Genomic DNA, 20,203 nt, shown 5'->3' with positions numbered 1-20,203 from the left:
CTGCCCCTCCAAGGAGCCACCACCTTTCAGAAGCAGGACACCATGGAGCGGTGGGAGGGGCATCCACTCTCGCCTCGGACGTTTGGGACTGAGTCCCAGCAAGCAGGGAAATCAGCTGTGTCCTGCAGGTTTGAAAGCTCTCCACAGGGACATTCCAGGTTGTCAGGGACTGTTTTACAAAGAACCAGAACTGACTTTAAAAAGCAATGAACACATCTGGGGTTTCCCAGGTGGCACAGTGGTAAAGAACCCGCCTGCCAGTGCAGGAGATGCAAGGGACATGGGTTCCATCCCTGGGTCAGGAAGATCCCCTGGAGAAGGGCATGGCAATCCACTGCAGTGTTCTCACCTGGAGGATCCCATGGATAGAGGAGCCTGGTGGGCTACAGTCCATGGGATCACACAGAGTTGAACACGACTGGCCACACACACACACACACACACACACACACTTGTGAGGCACGTGGGTGAGCTGAGTGAGCCCCGAATTTCCCTTATGAGTTTCCCAGCAGCTGATGCAAAAAGGGGAAATGTTTGGATGCAAGGTCACATGCACAAAAAAATAAAAGGTTCTTCCAGAAGGAATTCTAGAGGAACGCAGTTGACCGGCGGGTATGCTGAAACCCTCAAGGGGGTGTCTCTGGGATGTTTCCTTTCTTTTGGAAAATTGATGCCCCTGAAGTTGTTGAATACGCCACTGACTGTGGGTGAGGCCCTTTCAGCCGTGGCCGAGGTTCCGGCGTTTGCCTGGGCCCTCCGCCTGTTCCGGGGAGCCCTATTTTGCGGGGTCTGACCCGGGCCCACACAGGCTTCGGGTCACCGTGCTCCGGGCACCAGGTCAGGGCCGGGGCTGCCATGCCGTGGGTCTGGGAGGCGGGGGCTGGAAGTGGGCCGCGAGGGTGGCCTGGAGCCCAGGTTTTTTCAGGGTGGCCGCAGGCATGGACGTGTTTCAGAATGCATTCAGCACGTGGGTCTTGCCCACAGCAGGTTTGACGTTTGTGAACTTTGTTTTCATCCAGAAGTGGCAGATGCCACGGGACGGTCGTCCTGTTTGGCTCTTGGAGAACAGGCTGGGAGCTGGTGGGAGCTCCACAGACAGACAGGACATGTTGTGTTAATCAAAGTGCTTTTTCAGAGGACATCCTCACCTGGGGGCTCTCCCTACGGGCTGTCCTCACACCTGTGGGTGAGGAGACTTCACAGTCGGGGGAAATCTGGTGATCATTAGTGTTTCTGTTATTTTGAATTTCAAGCTACTCGGCTGACGTCCCTGCTCAGGCCTCTGCGCTAAACTCCCTGATTTCCCCAGAATCGAGGAGGACGTGGCGGGGGGTCAGGTGTGTGTGTGTGTGGGGTCAGGTGTGTGTGTAGGGGGGTCAGGGGTGTGTGGGGGGTCAGGTGTGTGTGTGTGTGTGTGGGGTCAGGGGTGTGTGTGGGGTCAGGTGTGTGTGTGGGGTCAGGTGTGTGTGTGGGGGGGTCAGGGGTGTGTGGGGGTCAGGTGTGTGTGTGGGGTCAGGTGTGTGTGTGGGGTCAGGTGTGTGTCTGTGTGGGGTCAGGTGTGTGTCTGTGTGTGGGGTCTGGTGTGTGGGTCTCTGTGGGGTCAGGTGTGTGTGTGGGGTCAGGTGTGTGTCTGTGAGGGGTCAGGTGTGTGTGTGGGGTCAGGTGTGTGTCTGTGTGGGGTCAGGGGTGTGTGTGTGGGGGGGTCAGGTGTGTGTCTGTGTGGGGTCAGGTGTGTGTGTGGGGTCAGGTGTGTGTGTGGGGGGGGTTAGAGGTGTGTGTGTGGGGGGGGGTCAGGTGTGTGTGTGGGGGTCAGGTGTGTGTGTGTGTGGGGTCAGGGGTGTGTGTGTGTGGGGTCAGGGGTGTGTGTGTGTGTGTGTGTGTGTGGTCAGGTGTGTGTGTGGGGTCAGGGGTGTGTGTGTGGGGTCACGTGTGTGTGGGGGGGGTCAGGTGTGTGGGGGGGGAGGTCAGGTGTGTGTGTGGGGTCAGGTGTGTGTCTGTGTGGGGTCAGGTTGTGTGTCTGTGCGGGGTCAGATGTGTGGGTCTCTATGGGGTCAGGTTGTGGGTCTGTGTGGGGTCAGGTGTGTGTGTGTGTGGGGTCCGGTGTGTGGGTCTCTATGGGGTCAGGTTGTGGGTCTCTGTGGGGTCAGGGGTGTGTGGGTGTCAGGTGTGTGTGTGGGGTCAGGTGTGTGTGTGGGGTCAGGTGTGTGTGTGGGGTCAGGTGTGTGGGGGGGGTCAGGGGTGTGTGTGTGGGGGGGGGTCAGGTGTGTGTGTGTGTGAGGTCAGGGGTGTGTGTGGGGGGGGGGTCAGGTGTGTGTGTGGGGGGGTCAGGTGTGTGTGTGGGGTCAGGGGTGTGGGGGGGGGTCAGGGGTGTGTGTGTGTGGGGGGGTCAGGTGTGTGTGTGGGGTCAGGTGTGTGTATGTGTGGGGGTCAGGTGTGTGTGTGGGGTCAGGGGTGTGTGTGTGTGTGGGGTCAGGTGTGTGTGTGTGTGGGGTCAGGTGTGTGGGTCTATATGGGGTCAGGTTGTGGGTCTCTGTGGGGTCAGGTTGTGGGTCTGTGTGGGGTCAGGTGTGTGTGTGGGGTCAGGTGTGTGTCTGTGTGGGGTCAGGTGTGTGTCTGTGTGGGGTCAGGGGTGTGTGTGTGTGTGGTCAGGTGTGTGTGTGTGTGTGAGGTCAGGGGTGTGTGTGGGGTCAGGGGTATGTGTGTGTGGGGTCAGGTGTGTGTCTCTGTGGGGTCAGGTTGTGGGTCTCTGTGGGGTCAGGTTGTGGGTCTGTGTGGGGTCAGGTGTGTGTGTGGGGTCAGGGGTGTGTGTGGGGGGGGTCAGGTGTGTATCTCTGTGGGGTCAGGTGTGTGTGTCTGTGTGGGGTCAGGTGTGTGTCTGTGTGGGGTCAGGTGTGTGTGTGGGGTCAGGGGTGTGTGTGTGGGGGGGGTCAGGTGTGTATCTCTGTGGGGTCAGGTGTGTGTGTCTGTGTGGGGTCAGGTGTGTGTCTGTGCGGGGTCAGGTGTGTGTGTGGGGTCAGGTGTGTGTCTGTGTGGGGTCAGGGGTGTGTGTGTGTGTGGTCAGGTGTGTGTGTGTGTGTGGGGTCAGGGGTGTGTGTGGGGTCAGGGGTGTGTGTGTGTGTGGGGTCAGGTGTGTGTGTGGGGGGGTCAGGTGTGTGTCTGTTTGGGGTCAGGTGTGTGTGTGGGGTCAGGTGTGTGTCTGTGTGTGGGGTCTGGTGTGTGGGTCTCTGTGGGGTCAGGTGTGTGTGTGGGGGGGTCAGGTGTGTGTCTGTTTGGGGTCAGGTGTGTGTGTGGGGTCAGGTGTGTGTGTGGGGTCAGGAGTGTGTGGGGGGGTCAGGGGTGTGTGTGTGGGGGGGGGTCAGGTGTGTGTGTGTGTGTGGTCAGGTGTGTGTGTGTGTGGTCAGGTGTGTGTGTGTGGGGTCAGGGGTGTGTGGGTGTCAGGTATGTGTGTGGGGTCAGGTGTGTGTGTGGGGGGGTCAGGTGTGTGTGTAGGGGGGTCAGGGGTGTGTGGGGGGTCAGGTGTGTGTGTGTGTGTGTGGGGTCAGGGGTGTGTGTGTGGGGGGGGTCAGGTGTGTGTGTGGGGTCAGGTGTGTGTGTGGGGTCAGGTGTGTGTGTGGGGGGGGGCCGGGGTGTGGGGGGGTCAGGGGGGTGTGTGGGGTCAGGTGTGTGTGTGGGGTCAGGTGTGTGTCTGTGTGGGGTCAGGTGTGTGTCTGTGTGTGGGGTCTGGTGTGTGGGTCTCTGTGGGGTCAGGTGTGTGTGTGGGGTCAGGTGTGTGTCTGTGGGGGGGGGGGTCAGGTGTGTGTGTGGGGTCAGGTGTGTGTCTGTGGGGGGGGGGTCAGGTGTGTGTGTGGGGTCAGGTGTGTGTCTGTGTGGGGTCAGGGGTGTGTGTGTGGGGGGGTCAGGTGTGGGTCTGTGTGGGGTCAGGTGTGTGTGTGGGGTCAGGTGTGTGTGTGTGGGGGGTTAGAGGTGTGTGTGTGTGGGGGGGTCAGGTGTGTGTGTGGGGGTCAGGTGTGTGTGTGTGTGGGGTCAGGGGTGTGTGTGTGTGTGTGTGTGGTCAGGTGTGTGTGTGGGGTCAGGGGTGTGTGTGGGGTCAGGTGTGTGTGTGGGGTCAGGTGTGTATGGCGGGGGGGTCAGGGGTGTGTGTGTGTGTGTGGGGTCAGGGGTGTGTGTGGGGTCAGGTGTGTGTGTGGGGGTCAGGAGTGTGTGTGTGTGTGTGTGGGTCAGGTGTGTGTGTGTGTGGGGTCAGGGGTGTGTGTGTGTGTGTGGTCAGGGGTGTGTGTGGGGTCAGGAGTGTGTGGGGGGGTCAGGGGTGTGTGTGTGTGGGGGGGTCAGGTGTGTGTGTGTGTGTGGTCAGGTGTGTGTGTGTGTGGTCAGGTGTGTGTGTGTGGGGTCAGGGGTGTGTGGGTGTCAGGTATGTGTGTGGGGTCAGGTGTGTGTGGGGGGGGGTCAGGTGTGTGTGTGTGGGGGGTCAGGGGTGTGTGTGGGGTCAGGTGTGTGTGGGGGGGGGTCAGGTGTGTCTCTGTGTGGGGTCAGGTGTGTGTGTGTTTGGGGTCAGGGATGTGTGTGTGTGGGGTCACGTGTGTGTGTGGGAGGGGTCAGGTGTGTGTGTGTGTGTGGGGTCAGGTGTGTGTGTGTGGGGGGGACAGGTGTGTGTGAGGGTTCAGGTGTGTGTGTGGGGTCAGGTGTGTGTGTGGGGTCAGGGGTGTGTGTGTGGGGTCACGTGTGTGTGGGGGGGGGTCAGGTGTGTGGGGGGGGAGGTCAGGTGTGTGGGTGGGGTCAGGTGTGTGTCTGTGTGGGGTCAGGTTGTGTGTCTGTGCGGGGTCAGATGTGTGGGTCTCTATGGGGTCAGGTTGTGGGTCTGTGTGGGGTCAGGTGTGTGTGTGTGTGGGGTCCGGTGTGTGGGTCTCTATGGGGTCAGGTTGTGGGTCTCTGTGGGGTCAGGGGTGTGTGGGGGTCAGGTGTGTGTGTGGGGTCAGGGGTGTGTGTGGGGTCAGGTGTGTGTGTGGGGGTCGGGTGTGGGGGGGGGGTAAGGGGTGTGTTTTTGTGTGGGGTCACGTGTGTGTGTGTGTGAGGTCAGGGGTGTGTGTGGGGGGGGGTCAGGTGTGTGTGTGGGGGGGTCAGGTGTGTGTGTGGGGTCAGGGGTGTGGGGGGGGGGTCAGGGGTGTGTGTGTGGGGGGGGGTCAGGTGTGTGTGTGGGGTCAGGTGTGTGTATGTGTGGGGGTCAGGTGTGTGTGTGGGGTCAGGGGTGTGTGTGTGTGGGGGGTCAGGTGTGTGTGTGTGTGGGGTCAGGTGTGTGGGTCTATATGGGGTCAGGTTGTGGGTCTCTGTGGGGTCAGGTTGTGGGTCTGTGTGGGGTCAGGTGTGTGTGTGGGGTCAGGTGTGTGTCTGTGTGGGGTCAGGTGTGTGTCTGTGTGGGGTCAGGGGTGTGTGTGTGTGTGGTCAGGTGTGTGTGTGTGTGTGAGGTCAGGGGTGTGTGTGGGGTCAGGGGTGTGTGTGTGTGGGGTCAGGTGTGTGTCTCTGTGGGGTCAGGTTGTGGGTCTCTGTGGGGTCAGGTTGTGGGTCTGTGTGGGGTCAGGTGTGTGTGTGGGGTCAGGGGTGTGTGTGTGGGGTCAGGGGTGTGTGTGTGGGGGGGGTCAGGTGTGTATCTCTGTGGGGTCAGGTGTGTGTGTCTGTGTGGGGTCAGGTGTGTGTCTGTGTGGGGTCAGGTGTGTGTGTGGGGTCAGGGGTGTGTGTGTGTGGGGGGTCAGGTGTGTATCTCTGTGGGGTCAGGTGTGTGTGTCTGTGTGGGGTCAGGTGTGTGTCTGTGCGGGGTCAGGTGTGTGTGTGGGGTCAGGTGTGTGTCTGTGTGGGGTCAGGGGTGTGTGTGTGTGTGGTCAGGTGTGTGTGTGTGGGGGGGGTCAGGGGTGTGTGTGGGGTCAGGGGTGTGTGTGTGTGTGGGGTCAGGTGTGTGTGTGGGGGGGTCAGGTGTGTGTCTGTTTGGGGTCAGGTGTGTGTGTGGGGTCAGGTGTGTGTCTGTGTGTGGGGTCTGGTGTGTGGGTCTCTGTGGGGTCAGGTGTGTGTGTGGGGGGGTCAGGTGTGTGTCTGTTTGGGGTCAGGTGTGTGTGTGGGGTCAGGTGTGTGTGTGGGGTCAGGTTGTGTGTCTCTGTGGGGTCAGGTGTCTGGGTCTGTGTGGGAGGTCAGGTGTCTGGGTTTGTTTTGGGTGCATCTGGTGTCTGGGTCTGTGTGGGGTCCTGGCCCCCTCAGGCTGCACGGTCTGAGGACTTGGCCTGGACTCCAGTGGGTCCCCGAGCCTCGCTGGGCACCTGCCACTTGGGGTTATGGGCCCTGCCCCCCGGTCCCTGGGCCGTGGGCAAGGAGCCGTCCCCCGGTCCCCATGCGGGGAAGGGCAGGGCCGCAGAGACCGCCCTGTGCGGCGGGGCAGGCTCCTCGGGCATCTGAGGGGTCTCCGGGGGGGCGGCCCCTTTGCCCACACAGGGCCAGAGGTGCCGGCCTTGGCTGACGTCTGGAGGGTCGAGGGGCCTTGGATGCACCTCCTCAGACAGGCACGCCCCCCGCTTGCCCTGGGTGTTGTCGGCAGGGCCGGGCCAGCATCCTCTAATTGGCGCGGCTGTGCTGACCTCAAGGCACCGGCTGAAGCGTGGAGCTGGCCTGGGCCTTGCCCCGCGGCCAGGTGGGGCTGCCTGGCCTGGCCTGCCTGTGAGTCCATGGGCGGGGTGAGGAGGCCGGCCGCCGCTGGATCACGCCGTGGTTCCAGGGTGATGTGAAAGTGAAAAGCCAGCTGGCCCCGGGCGGGCGCTCGGGAGCAAAGTCCAGCGGGAGGAGGCGGACGCGGCGGGCCCTCAGCCATGGGGGACGGCGCGGCCGCCCGGATCTCCGTGGCGGAGATGAAGAGCTACTATGTCTACTGCGAGTGGTGCTCCTGGCTGCTCTCCGTGGCTGAGGGTGAGTGCAGGCGGCCTGCTGGGCCCCAGGCCCAGCTGTGCAGTGGGCCTCGTGGTGACAGGGGAGGGCGTCTGGAGCAGCTCGGGGATGGGCCTGTGGGTACGCGAGCCCTTCGCCCACTTGTCCCCAGATGACCCTCCCTTTGGGCAGAAGCCCAAGCCTCGCTGGTCTAAGCCCCGCCGTCAGAGCAGCCGGACCCCCTCGAGGGTGCCCGGTGGAGGAGGTCCACACGCAGAGCACAGCGGAGCCGTCGGCCCCGTGGTGCCTTCGAGCCCGTGACAGCGGCAGCCTCGCGCCTCAGTGCAGTTCACTCTTGGAGCTGCCCCGTGGCCACTCTCCAGGGGCTGGCAGTCCCCCCATGCCAGGCGCTGACCGGGTGCCCCTGCAGGAGGCTGTGAGAGTCGCGGCTCCTCTGTGAGGGATGCTCGGGGGCCGCCGTGACCCGAGCACTGACCAGGCCCCGCTGTGAGAGGCTGTGAGTGTCGCGGCTCCTTTGTGAGGGACGCTCGGGGGCCGCTGTGACCCAGGCCTGGTCCACAGTGAAGACACAGGCTGGTGCTCCCGCGGCATCGCGGGGTGGCTCTGACTCCCAGTGGGCCCTGAGCTCCGCGTGTGTGAAACGTGGCATCCCGGCCTTGCGGGAACCTCACCCATTTTACAGGTGGGCAGCGCCAGGTGCCAGTGGTTGGAAGTGGCCTCACTTGTCCTGCGCGGTCATCAGGACTTTAGCTGGGATCAGCTTCTCGGGTCAACGGGCCCCCTGGGCTCTGAGCTCGAGACGCCTGAGGCCCCAGCGCTGAGAAGCCTTGTCCCGACGCTCAGGTCCAGTCTCCGAGTGACCCGACCTCAGCGGGTCACTCTTCCTGGACGCCCCTCTGGGTGCCAGCCTCCTGCCCTCTCCCCGGGGATGGCAGGGACTGCCCCTGCTGGGGGCCTGGGTCACAGCCTCTGCCCCGGTCTCACGCGGGTGCAATGCAGTCCCCACCCGCCCCTTCCAGCACTTCTTGGAGACACGCTGGTTGTGTTGGCGCTGAAGGGTGGACACTGCAGCCCTGAGCGGGTGGGCACGGCCCAGGCCCCCCAAGCCCACCGGGCACGAGGCTGGGCCGTGCAGTTTCTGTTTTGATTCTCCAGCTCCTTCCTCTTTCATTTAACGTCCAGCTTCCCCTCCTGGCCCCCTCGGAACCGCTGTCCCCGTGACAATGGCATCGACAGAGCGGGTGTTCTCACATTTGGCTAAAAATACCCGACTGGTGGGTTAAAACTGAGTCAGAGCAGCCATGGGGAAGTGAGACCAACCTCCTGGGGCCACAGGCATTGCATCCTGGGTCTCAGAGGTCAGCCTCAGCCCTGAAGAGCAGGTGGCCTGGAGCTGGGGGGTGCTGGGGCCACGTCCCCGCCAGCTGCAGGCGTCGCTCAGAGAGCACAGGCGTGTCCGGGCCAGCCTGGCAGGGGAGCGACCGCTGTCAGGGGGGACCGGCCCGGCCCCAGCCCGCTGAGGGCCGTGGGAGGCTGCCGCTGTGAACAGCCTGTGTCTGGGGATGCCGCAGGGAGTGACGCGGTGGGACGCTTCCCTGGGAGGCGCTGCCATGTTTGGTGCGATCCTGAGGGGCGTGGGAGCACCTGGCCACACGCGGCCGCTTGCCGTGGACGTGGCTGCCTCTGGCTGGACACGGGCTGCTTCTGTGCTTCACCCGCGTGTTTGCAGGCGGACAACATGATGTGGGAGCAGAAAAGGTTAAGAACCTACAGAATTGCTGTTTAAAATCCTGCGTCCCAACACACAGAAAGGCAGAAAATAAAGCAGTGGAGAGACCACCTGCTCACGCGCGTCTCCGCCCGGGGCCCCAGGAGGGAAGAGGGTCCGCGGCCCCGGCCCAGTGTGGGCGTCTCTGCGGTTCGGGGGCAGGCAGGGGCCCCTCCGCATCCTGCCTGCTGTCCCGGGGGCACCCAAGCTGGGGGGACGGAGCAGGAGGCCCCCAGGGGCTGGTGGGGGCGTGCAGGACCAGTGGGTCTGGGCGGCAGAAGGTGGGGGCCCTCCTCAGGCCCGGGACAGACCGGAAAGACCCCTGGCCCCAGGTGCCCCCAGCCCGGCGCCCAGGCAGCGTCCAGCACGTCCCCTCCGTCCTGTCTCGAATCCGGACCCCGTCTCCTCCCGCTGAGACGTCACATCTAGGACCTCGCCCCCTCCTCCCCCTCCCCGAGAAGAATCAGGCGTTCCTTCTGAGCCCAGAGCGGTTTGGCCCAAGCCGCTAAGTGATTTTTAGTTACAGCCATAGTTACATTTTTAGCACAAAGGTAAGAGGTGTTCCCAGGGGGCTTCCCTGGTGGTCCAGGGGTTAAGAGTCTGTGCTTGCACTGCAGGGGCCAGGGATCGACCCCTGGTCGAGCAACTAAGATCCTGCCTGCCTCACACGTGGCCAGAAAGTAAAATAAAAACAGTGGCTGCAGCTGCCTGCCTGGACTGAGCCCACCCTCTCCTGCGGCGGGGAGCTGGGAGCCATGGACTGCCCGAGACCTGTGATGTGACGGGGAACAGCTTTCAGCGAGTCGAGCGCAGGCCGCCCTCCCTGGGTCTTCTTCTCACGGGTCGTCTCCTCCCCCGTGCGGGTCTGAGGGGCCCTGGGCGCCCTCCCCAGGTGCCGCCCCCCACCCTGGTTCTCCAGAGCGCCCTGCCTGGGGGCCCGGGGGTGCGTGTCCCCACAGCTCAGCGCCTCCCGCCGCGCCTCTGAGCCGCCACCCCCTGGAAACTGCGCCGGCCCCGCAGGCACACCCAGCTGGCTCAGTGTCCCCCACCTCCGCCCCCGCCCCCGCATCCTGGTGCGGGCCGTGCCCGGGGTCCCGCTGTGCTTTAAGGGAACAAGCCAGCTCGTCGCCTTCGGGCCCAGAACCCCCGAGGCCCCCGCGGTGCAGTCGCCTCTGCCCCAGCCCGGATCCCACAAAAGCCCCTTTGCGCTTCCAGGTGTGTGTGTGTCGGGAGCCTTTCCTCTGGGCTCCGGCAGCCCTCTGAGTCCCCACGCCTGCTCCACAGGCCAAGCCCCAGGGTGTCTGGGGCCCACGGGCGTCCTCGCTCGGCGGTGTGTGGGGGACCCCGGGCCCGGCCGTGTTTGTTGTGCCTGCGTCTGCCCCTGCACCTCCCGGAATCGTCGCGCGTGAGACGCCAGGATGTTGATCTTCGGGGAGGCGGCCCTCCCCACGCTCTGTCCAGGTCGCAGCTTGTGCGGAACAAGCAGAGCGTTGTTCCCGAGCCGCGAGGGTGGGAGCCGGATAAACACTGTGCGGCCCCGCCCTCCTGCGAGCCTGCGATGCTATCTGCGCTCCCGTGTCGCTCCCGTGTCTGTTTTTCCAATCTGCCGGGAGAGGCTTCCTGCTTAGCTGGGGGAGGTGGGCGGGGGCGCCCGGCCTTGCCCACAGCCCAGCGGGCAGCGCGTCTGCAGCCCGCGGGAGGGCGAGCTGCCTCCTGCCGCCTCCCATCCGAGCAGCCGGGCGCCCCCGGCCTCACCTCTGTCCGTCTCCCCGTCCCCACCACGTAAGGCTGTGGGGCACCCCCCGTGTAACTCCACGCACGCGAGAAACACAGGCCAGGGCGGAAGTGAGGGCCGAGCAGTCCCCACGGCCATACCTGGTCCCTCAGTGGGCGAGCCTGACCGTCCCGGCTGTGGTCGGGAGGGGAGGACGTCCCTGCGGAAGATGCCAGGATGCGGAACCGGGCATGGCGCCGGGGCTGGCGGGGTCCAGGCCCCGGGGGCACCGTGTCTTGGTGTGTGCTGGGCAGGCAGGTGACCGTACACCGGATTCAGGTTGTAGTCAGAAGGGAGGGGCGCCAGAGATGGGGAGAAGCGCCTTCCCTGGGGCCTTGGGGGCTCGTCCTGGCTGGCTCTGAGGGCGGCGCAGCGTGGATGCCATGGGGATGTACTTCACTCAGACTTCACGGGCCCCTGCCTCCGCTGCCCACGAGGCGGTCAGGCCTCCCGTGCCCTCGCACTTGACCCCGCAGGCCGAGGTCGGACGTGCCAGCCCGCATCCCCTCCAGCCATGATCCCCGCAGCGCAGGAGGCGGGTGTCTGGGGTGTGCATGCTCGTTGCTGTCTAGGGGTCTGGTCTGGTGCTTCTAGCTGCAGGCGAAGCAGGCAGGGGAGGCCTGGGGCACAGAGAGGTGGCCCCAAAACAGCAGTGAGCCTGCTTCCTTCCCCGAAAGGGCCCTGGGTCCTGGATAGCGGCCCCATGGTGGCCGTCTGTGACTCTGCCACAGACCACATGCCCGTCATCTTGGGCTCCCCATGGACTCGGGACCTGGGGGCTAAGCCGCGTTGGGTGGAGGGTGAGGGAGGGTCTGCCCTTCTGAGAATCTGGAGCACACGGACAGCGCTGAGGGCCTGCCGGGCCTGCCAGGCACCTGTGCAGGGTGGGCGGGCGGCAGGCTGCAGTCCAGGCTCCAGACAAAACCAAAGTCATTGGAAAGGAACCAGGGGAAGGACCACGCAGAGCCGGGGCCAGGCTGGACCCCGACAGACCGCGAGCCAGGGCGAGGGAGGGGCGGTGGGGTGTCCCCCGAGAGTGCTGGCCTCGGCCCGGGGTGTCGGCCCAGGTTCCTGACTGCGTGCACGGACCGCAGCGCCGTGTGAGCTGAGAGCTTGCCTGGGACCCGGTGCTGCTGACGCCCCGCCTGCCTCGGGTCCCCCGAGCTGTGGTGGCACGTGGCCCAGAAGGGGGCCCGGCACACCCGGCCCAGGGTCTCACTGCCGAGTTCACGGCCGGAGCTCGAGGGGCGGCCTGGGTGCGGCGGGGATGTGATGGCCAGCGGGGAGGACGACCGCTCGGGCTGGCCCCTCAGGGCCTGCCATCACTCCAGGAAGCCTGCTTCTGCGGCCGTGGGTGAGCTTGGGGCTGGGAGCACGCATTCGGCTCTGAGCGGAGTGGACAGGGCAGAGCTGGGGACCTTCCCCTAAGGGGGAGGACCCGGGCTTGAGGACCACAGAGCCTCAGAGGGACGGGGAGGACGCAGGAGGGGGACTCTGGGGAAAGGAGGGAACATGAGGGGAGGGGCCCGCTAGGCCCGCCAGGATGAGGAGCCCCGGGAGGCTTTGCAGAGCGGGGACACCTGCCGCACAGGTCGCCATGGTGACGCTCCAGGGCCAGGTGGCGAGGCCTCCACAAACAGGAGGCTGTGAGTCAGCGACGGCCCCTCCCGCTCCGTCACCAGCGGGTGCGGCTGCAGGGGGTGGCGGCCTGAGGCCACTCAGGCCCCACACCTTCCAGGGCCTGGATCCAGCTATAAAGTCACACCTCTGGACGTTCTCGCGGGGTCCTGGGAGGGCCATCTCGCCCACGGGAGACTGTCCTTGGTTCATTCGTTTGTCTTGCGCCCCTGGACAGGGAGGGATTAACGGCGAGCGTCTGTGACTGTGTGCGGACCGGCGAGGGGGAGGCGGGCTGCACCAGGGCGGCCTGGACGCTGTGCTCAGAGCGCGGCTCGTCTACACCATGTGCTGAACACGCATCGTGGCGCGGATGCTGTGTCCTCAGACAACGTGTCCTGTTCACACTCAGGTCCCTGCCCACGATGCCTTCCAGCCAAGGGAGCTCCTGCAGGGCATTCGGGGTGCTGGACGCCCTTCCCCTTGGGGACAGAGGTTCTGCACTGCCCCCCGCCCCGCCCCCGGGCCTGCAGTCGGCCCCCAGCCCCTCTCCCACCGTCTGGCCTTGCCTCGCCCCGCCCCCGGGCCTGGCCTGCTGGGCAGAGCTGGAAAAACTGCCCTCTTTGTCGATCAGAAAGATGTGAGTGAGTGAAAAATCACTAGCTGCCACCCCCCACCTTGGAGAACCTTTGCTCCTCAGACTCTCCCCTGGCCCCCTGTGCCGGGTCCTGGGTGAGCTCAAGGGCCTGAAGCTGCATGTCGGGGTGTCTGGCTGCGAGTCCCGGCTGCCACTCAGCTGTGCCCCAGTGTGGCGGGCGTGTCACCCCCAGCCCAGGGCCCTCCTCGAGGATCTGCAGGGCGCTAGCTACTGAACCGCCCCAGTGACCGCGGGAAGTGTGTGCTCCCTTTGGCCCCCAGCTGGCCTGCACGCCCTCCCACTCCGCGCTCAGCGCCCTCTCGAGAGCACAGCCTCGGACAGACATGAAAAGCAGGGACCGGACCCGTGGCCTTAGAACCGTCAGCACTGTGGGGAGGAAAGCCTGGCAGGCTTCCAGGGGAGGCAGCAGCCCCCCGCGGTGGTGGGGGCTGTGGTCACGGGGGACGGGGGGCACCGGGGGGCACCCAGGAGCAGATGCAGAGGTCTGAGGCCGAGGGGAGCCGCGCGCGGGTCGCCTGCGGCCCGAGCGCCACCCCGGCGGGCTTTGGGGGCGCAGAGGGCGGCGGAGGGGGCGAGGATACGAGGGGGGCGTGGAGGGGGCGAGGGTTGGGGGCGGCCTCTCCTCCCTCCTCTCCCGCCCAGGATCTCGTCCCGTTGTGTGGGTTCTGTGTGTTCATGGTGGGCACTCACGCCGGGGCACAGCTGAGCCTGGGGAGTGGAGCTCAGCCCTGGGGGGCATCCTGGGAGCGTCCTGGGGCGGGGGCAGATGGCCCAAGGCTCGCATCACAGGGACCAGAGCTCCATGGACGTAGGCTGAGGTGTGCGGACCTGCGGGCGTGCCCGTGGCCCTCGGCTCTGTGGGTCCTCGGGCCGGAGAGACCAGGAGGGATCTGTCCTCACGGCTCCCCGAGCGCAGCCGCTGCTGGGGAAGCCCCCCCGGCCTCCTCTGGGGACCCCGGAGTCTGGCTGCTCCTGCTGCACCCCACGCATTGCCAGCCGCTACTGCACGTTTGATGAAGGGAGGAACCGATCACGTGTCTTTAGAGGGGAAACCTGCAAACCACTAGCTCCTCTTTAAACTCCATGCTGGAAGGGCTCTGGTTGTAAAGGCGGGCACGTGCTTGTTCGGCGCAGACTGCAGTGCGGTGCCTTCTGGGTGGTTCTGCGGGAGCTCAGGGCGGGCATTGGGAGTCCATCCACCAGCCTCCCCAGGCGGCGGGCCTCAGACCTAAGACAGCAGGCCGAGCATGCGTCTCACATTCGAGCACAGCCTGGAGGGAAACGAGAAAGGCAGATACTGTGTTGTTTGCTGGAGAAGGGCACCCACAGTGGAGCCCGGGGTTCCAACGGCTGGGCGAGCAGCGCGGCGACCCGCCTGAGATGGTGACCAGAGGTCAGGCCGTCCCCTTGACTTAGTCAGTCAGGAGGGCACGGGTCAGGCCCCAGTTGCTGTGGAGTTGGGAAGAAAGGGCCACAGGAGGAGGCGAAAGGGATGGAGCCCCAGCAGCGTGACCTCGCTGAAGTATGTCAGGGCTCTGAACGGCCACTCCCAGGCTCTCGGTCACCCACTCCACAGCCGGATGCCCGAGCTGTCCCTCGGGCCGGAGCGGACTGCGCTTGGGCCGTCGTGGTCTCCACATCTCCGAGGGGTTGGATCGTGACCCTGGAGGCTGTGCTGAGCCTAGAACCGCCCACGGTGTGAGCCAGGCCGTGCGTGAGGGTCAGAGTCGCCCCTGCTCCGTGGGAAGGTCCCCGGCCCTGGTGCCCCAGGAGCGGTGTGAGAGCGCGAGGGAGGGGGCCTGTCCAGTGTCAGTGGGAGGCCACGAGAGGGAGGCCACAGGGGAGCAATGAGGAGGGGGACACGGGGCCCATCCAGCGAAGACCAGGTCAGACCCCGAGCCGTGTGATGGACAGCGGGGCATGGACGGGGCGCCTGGCGCCCAGTGACCGCTGCCCCACGTGGTACGAGCGGCTGGACTCCAGGGCCGCCGCTCATGGTCGAGGCCCCGGGGCCCAGACGGGGGGCAGGCGTGGTCGGCTGCGTGCCCGGGATGGGGAGGATGAGCCGCGATGCCCAACGATACGCCGCCACGTCCAGTCCCGGCCAGGCCCAAGCACCGTCCTCTCCAGGCCCTGCAGGTTGGACTCAGCCCCCGGGGTCCCTCCTGCTGGAGACGCGGTCCTCGGAGGGAGCCCCGGCCTCCGGGAGCACCACTCACCTGCAGAACCTGAGCTGCACTTTAACGAGCTCCCCCGGGCCCCACTCCCTGGGGAGGCCCGGCGCAGCGGGGGTGTGCCTCATTCTAGGTGGGCTTCCTGAGGACCTGAGGGGTCACCCTGGGGGGTCTTGGCGGTCCCAGCCCCCAGGCCACCGCTGCCCGCCAGCCTGCTTGCCCGCCCGCCTGCTTGCCTGCCCGCCTGCTTGCCCGCCCGCCTGCTTGCAGGCTTAGGAGCTGCTGAGTGCGGGGCCCCTGCAGGGAGGGCTGGGACGTGCGGCGGGGAGGGAGCCGGCCCCCGGGGAGCCCCAGCACCTCCCCGCCGAGCGCAGTTTACCGGCCGCGAGCAGAACAGGCAGGCGGACTGCGGCCCCCGGGCAGAGCGAGGTCCTCGTCCCGCGGGTGGGCGGCCGGCATGGAGCCCAGCCACCTCCCTCTGTGCGGCCGGCGTGGGCGTGCCGGGCGGCGGGGCGCTGCCTCCTGACGCAGCCGGCGGCAGCAGCATGACCCTGAGCCTCCTGTCCCTGCTGTCTCGGGAACTGTCCGCGCTCTGGCTGCTCCTGAAGACCCACACAGGTGGGCTGGCCTCGGGCATACGTGAGGGCGGGGGCCCCAGGCCTGCACGCGGGACCTGCTCGGGAGCCCAGGCCAGCGGCGAGCTCGCAGGGGACCTCCAGGGTGGGCGGGCCGGCCCCCTTCCCGCCTGTCCCCGTCCTCTCCCTCGTCCCGAGCAGCGCCTGCCGGGCACCGGGGCGCAGTCTCCGCTCAGCCTGGAAGCTCCTTTGTTCCGGGTCCCAGGGACGTTGTGGGTGGGGGTCTCTGTGCCCGCAGGGGCAGGACCAGCAGGGTCCAGCCGGGGGGCGTCGCAGGGGGTGGTCTGGGGCTGGCGCCCCTGTACCTGCCCGGCTTGGGGAGAGTCGCGCCCGTGGTGACTGAGAACAAAGAGGTGGCCCGTGCAGACGCGCCTGGGTTTCCTGGTCGGGTTTCTAGGGATGGAAGGTGCTGCTTTTGGAGGGCTTTGCTGTGAGTTAATCTTCCAATGGGTATTTCTGCTGAGGATTGAAGAATAATTCGTTAAATAGGTCTTTTGTAAATTGTATGAATCAGCCACACCCTCGCCTTTGGTGTCTGAAGTTTCCAGTTTCATACAGAGGAAACTGCGCGTGTGAATTTACTGGTGGATGAGGCTCAGAGGGTGAGTGCTGGGGGGGCCAGGGCAGAAACCTCAGTCATCACGTTTACACCCGGATCACAGGGCTCGTCCTGGGGAGACAGTGTGCAGCGTCAGGATGACAAGGCTGGAATCTCGGAAGGAAGGCTTCTCGGGCTCAGCTTCGAGGTCTCCCCCAGGCGCAGCGAGCTCCCTGCCAGCTGCTGGGCCTTCCCTCACACCCACGTGGTTTCACTGCGGGGGACCCAAGGGCTGGAGGGCTTCGCCCCGTCTCTGGAAACAATCTGTTTTCCCACCAGAGAAAGTGTCCATCCCTTTTCTCAGAGTCGCTGGCACCTGTGCTGTGAACCCCACCTCGATGAGGTCCTTCCCTGCCGTGGACCCGATGCCGATTCCACTCGCGCCTGCTGTTTGCAGACAGGTCACCCGCATACCCTCCTCTGTCTGTCTGTGCTGGTCCCTCTGTCTCTCCATGTCTTTCTCACCTGTCTCTGTCTTTCCCTCTCCGGTGTGTGCTGGCCCAGGAGCTCTGGCCGGTGGGCGTGTGTTTGAATTGTGGCCTCCACTCATCGGGCAGATCCCACAGGCCCGGGCACCTGGAGAAGGACAGAATGCTTCTGCGAGGACCTAGCCTTAGGCCCGGGGTGGAGGCGGGCGTTGGGCCACGGCAGGGGCAGTGAGGGCCCAGGAGAGGGGCCCGGCCCGGCCGGCTCGTGCAGGCCTAGGGCTCTGCCCGCTGTGACTCTGACCGCGGGCCCCTGTGCATGGCGCCCTTCCTGGCGGGCCGGCAGGGCTCGGGAGCTGCACCCACTGCAGGCTCGCTGCGGGCCGGGCGGGAGCGGGGTCCCCAGGAGAACCACATTCGTTGATGATGAAAGGTCCGCAGAGACCTGGCGCCCAGACTCTGCGCAGAGCCCACACCCGAGGCCGTCCTGGGGCCTCCCTCCCCTCCATGCCTGGCCTGCCCGCTGCCTGGCTCCTTGCTGGGTGGGTACGCGTCTGGTGGGTGCGTGTGAACCACCCCCGTCCCTCCCACCCAGGCTGGGCACTCAGAGTCGCTAGGCAGAGTGCCGTGTGTTTAAACTGCCCCCAACAGGGCCACCAGGCCTCCTGCTGGGCCATCCCCCTTCCCCAGGTCTGGACCTGCTTCATCAGGACCCTTCCTCAGGGAGGCCTCCCCGGGGAGGCCCAGGCCCTCCATCGGAGCTCTGCACTCAGGGCCTGCCTGCCGCTCACGTGTCCCCTCTGGGCCGCGGCCAGGTGGGCAGGACCAGCCCCAGGCACACTCCCTCAGAGCCCAGGCACCGCGTGGTTGGCGCTCCCAAAGCCTCTCCGTGGCCTCCATCGACCCCGCTATCTGTCCGTGAGAATGAGTTCAGTGCTGGATGTGCTGCTTCATCCAAAGATGCGTATTTCCTGAACTGTGGCCTGCAGGCCCTTGGCCCTTCAAGGCTCCCCTGCACCCCTTGCTCAGGTGGGCGGCAGCGTGGACACTCCGCCCCCCCCCCCCCAAAGCCTCGCCGGCTTCTCTGCCACACGCAGCGTCTTCATGGCCCACGGCCTGCTTCCCAGTTGCTCGGGGCACTGACTTTTGAATCCTCGTTGGTCCCCACCCTTCGGTTTTCAAACCTGCACGTGCTTGCCCTTCCCTGAGGATGTTTGGTCGAGCATCTCGTACAGGGCCTTTTATTTTAAAATACGTGAGGATTCACCTTCTAAGATCAGGAAATCGAGAGAATGTTGGTGAACTGAGTTAATGATATGAGTTTGGTCAAGCATATTCTCATACGGGGCTTTTTATTTAAAATACGTAAGGATTCACTTCCTGAGATCAGGAAATCAGGATAATGTTGGTGACCTGAGTTAATGATGCATCATACACGATGGGAACTGTTTGTGCCTAATCCAGTGACAAGTAACTCCTTAAAAATACCCCAGGTGGGCTGTGAGAGCAGATTCAGCCCCGGTGGCTGTAGGTCTCCAGCATCCCGGTGGGTTAACCCCAGAGCCACAGACCAGATCACAGGTCGCCACGGAGACTTCTCTCCTGCTGGACCGGACACGTGGGGAGCTGACCTGGCCCACCCTGGCCGAGGGCCAGGCCGGAGCTGTTCGAAGCCCCAGGCGTGCTCCTCCCCTTTGGGGCCTCTGCACATGCTCTGCTCCAGCTTGGAGATTCCCGGGGGGGGGGGGGGGGGGGGGGCGGTTCCTGGTGAGCTGGGACTCCCGAGTGAGCGGGTGGAGGCCCCCACGGACTCTCCACCTTGAACTCTGAAAGGGCGTCACGGGTGTATTTTGATAGAAAACAAACGGAAGCCTTGGGTGTGGACGTTCAGCCAGATGTAAACAGGGAAGGGAATGAACTTGTGACGGACTTAGTGGACTTCACAGCCCAGGGCCTCCCGCCAGCTGCAGACCCCGTCTCAAGAGCCCCGCTCAGCCTCCTGTCTCCTCGCTGTGAGGTCCAAGGTCACCCGCGAGGCAGGAGCCAGCCCCCGAACCCGAACACCAGGCTCCTGCTGGATCTGTGGGCCCCTTTGACCCCGGCCACCACCACCTGGGGTGGTTTCCAGGGCTCCCAGGGTCCACTCTGCGCCCTGCCAGCCCCGCCCCGTGTGTGCCCCCTCCCCGAGGTGGGGCTGGCAAACACAGCTACTCAGAGGCCGCCCGCGACGCGTTACAGAACCCTCGTCCTAAAGAGAGAGTCCGGAGTCAGTTTGCCAGAGGAAGGACGTTTGCTGCTGGAGTCTCATTGTGTTAAGATGAAGTGGCATAAAGATGAAATGGTGCCCCACCCCAACAACTCTCTGATGCTGCCCAGACCAAGCAGGACTCGGGACAGCTCTGTGGGCAGAGATTCCAGCGGGGGAGGCGGGCCAGGGGGGTCCTTCCCCTTTGTCCTCGTGTACAGCTGAGCTGGGTCTCCGGACGGCTGAGCCGTGAGCTCAGCGAGGGGCCGTTCCCACTGGCCCCTGACCGGGCAGCGGGCTCTGTGCCCCGCGGTGCCCCTCCCGACGCCCCCCTGCACCCCTCCCGCCTCGAACGGCCCTGTGACGGGTCACAGCCTCAGTCTCCGTGCACGTCTGGGCCACGGGAAGGCCGGGCTCGGTGGTTAACTGTGAGGCGCTGTCCACACACACAGCGGGTCTGTGGAGGAGCCGGGCGTCCCCTGACCCTGACCCTGAGCTGGTGGGCGGGCTGACCCCACTTCCCGCCCAGACCGCAGAAGGGACAGGCGGGGACCTCACTTCCTTCTCAACCAGCTGCAGCCCCTCGAGTGCAGAATAAAGGAGCGAGTGTCTCACCCCCCCAGCACCCGCCGTCCACCAGGGGTCACGTGACACACACCGCGGGCCTCGATGGTGGCTGGAATCTGAATGGACTGTGCAGGCCACCCTGCTTTGAAACCTGTACCGCTGCCCTGGGGAATGTCTCTGGCCTCGAGGAGCCCAGGGTCCACGCTAGACAGACAGTGTGGGCAGTGTGAAACCTGGCCTCCCAGCCTCCGTGCAGCTGCGTGTCTGTCACACCAGACGCGTGTTCCAAACAAATGCGGTGTGACGGCCGTGATCCACCGCGTCTGGAATTAGAAACATTTCACGTTCTCTTGGCGTGATCGTTTCCAGCTGTTTTTTTGTCCCACAAAAGAAGCCGTGCTGAGAGGTTTCCGTGCGCAGGGAGGTTGCATCGCCCTGAGCTGCCGTGGGCTGACTGCCGGAGCCCCGGCCCTGAGTGTGATGGGCGTGAATCCCCGTTCAGTCCCAAACCTGGAGTGCTGCCTGCTCTGTGGGGGGCACGGACCCACCCTCTCCTCGTCTGCGCCAGGCAGAGTCACAAGGCAGCGGTGTGGGGGCAGCAGGCCCACAGACAACAGCCGGGTTCTGGGACTCACCCTGCATCTAACACACCACCTGCTCCCGCGTGCCTGTATGCAGGATGGAGGCTTGGCCACGCAGAGGGCAGAGGGCATTTGGCTACCTCCACTGAGCTCTCTCCAAGGTCTCCGTGGCCCAAATCTCCAGCCTGTGAGGGGCCTGTGTCTTAATCCGGGTATAGAAGAACTGACTTAAGCCATTTGCCA

General features: G+C 65.1%; 1 protein-coding gene across 11 annotated transcripts in view; it reads left to right on the top strand.

Moving 5' to 3' along the window:
- Window positions 1-20,203, top strand: part of MCF2L (MCF.2 cell line derived transforming sequence like) — a 97,379-nt gene that overhangs the window by 34,968 nt on the left and 42,208 nt on the right. For 2 of the 11 annotated variants that reach the window (XM_070471384.1, XM_070471381.1), the window contains exon 1: window positions 15,440-15,527. The exons of 8 other annotated variants lie outside the window; for them this stretch is intronic. In XM_070471384.1, the coding sequence (XP_070327485.1) occupies window positions 15,455-15,527 (73 nt within the window). In that variant the 5' untranslated portion in view covers window positions 15,440-15,454. Of the gene's footprint in view, window positions 1-6,819; window positions 6,940-15,439; window positions 15,528-20,203 lie in introns of those variants that run through there. One more of the 11 variants, XM_070471380.1, reaches the window with a different exon arrangement.

Source organism: Odocoileus virginianus, chromosome 8 (assembly GCF_023699985.2).
Source record: "Odocoileus virginianus isolate 20LAN1187 ecotype Illinois chromosome 8, Ovbor_1.2, whole genome shotgun sequence".
Taxonomy (NCBI): domain Eukaryota; kingdom Metazoa; phylum Chordata; class Mammalia; order Artiodactyla; family Cervidae; genus Odocoileus; species Odocoileus virginianus.
The sequence above is the reverse complement of the archived record's forward strand: the minus strand, read 5'-3'. Positions and strand labels throughout refer to the sequence as shown.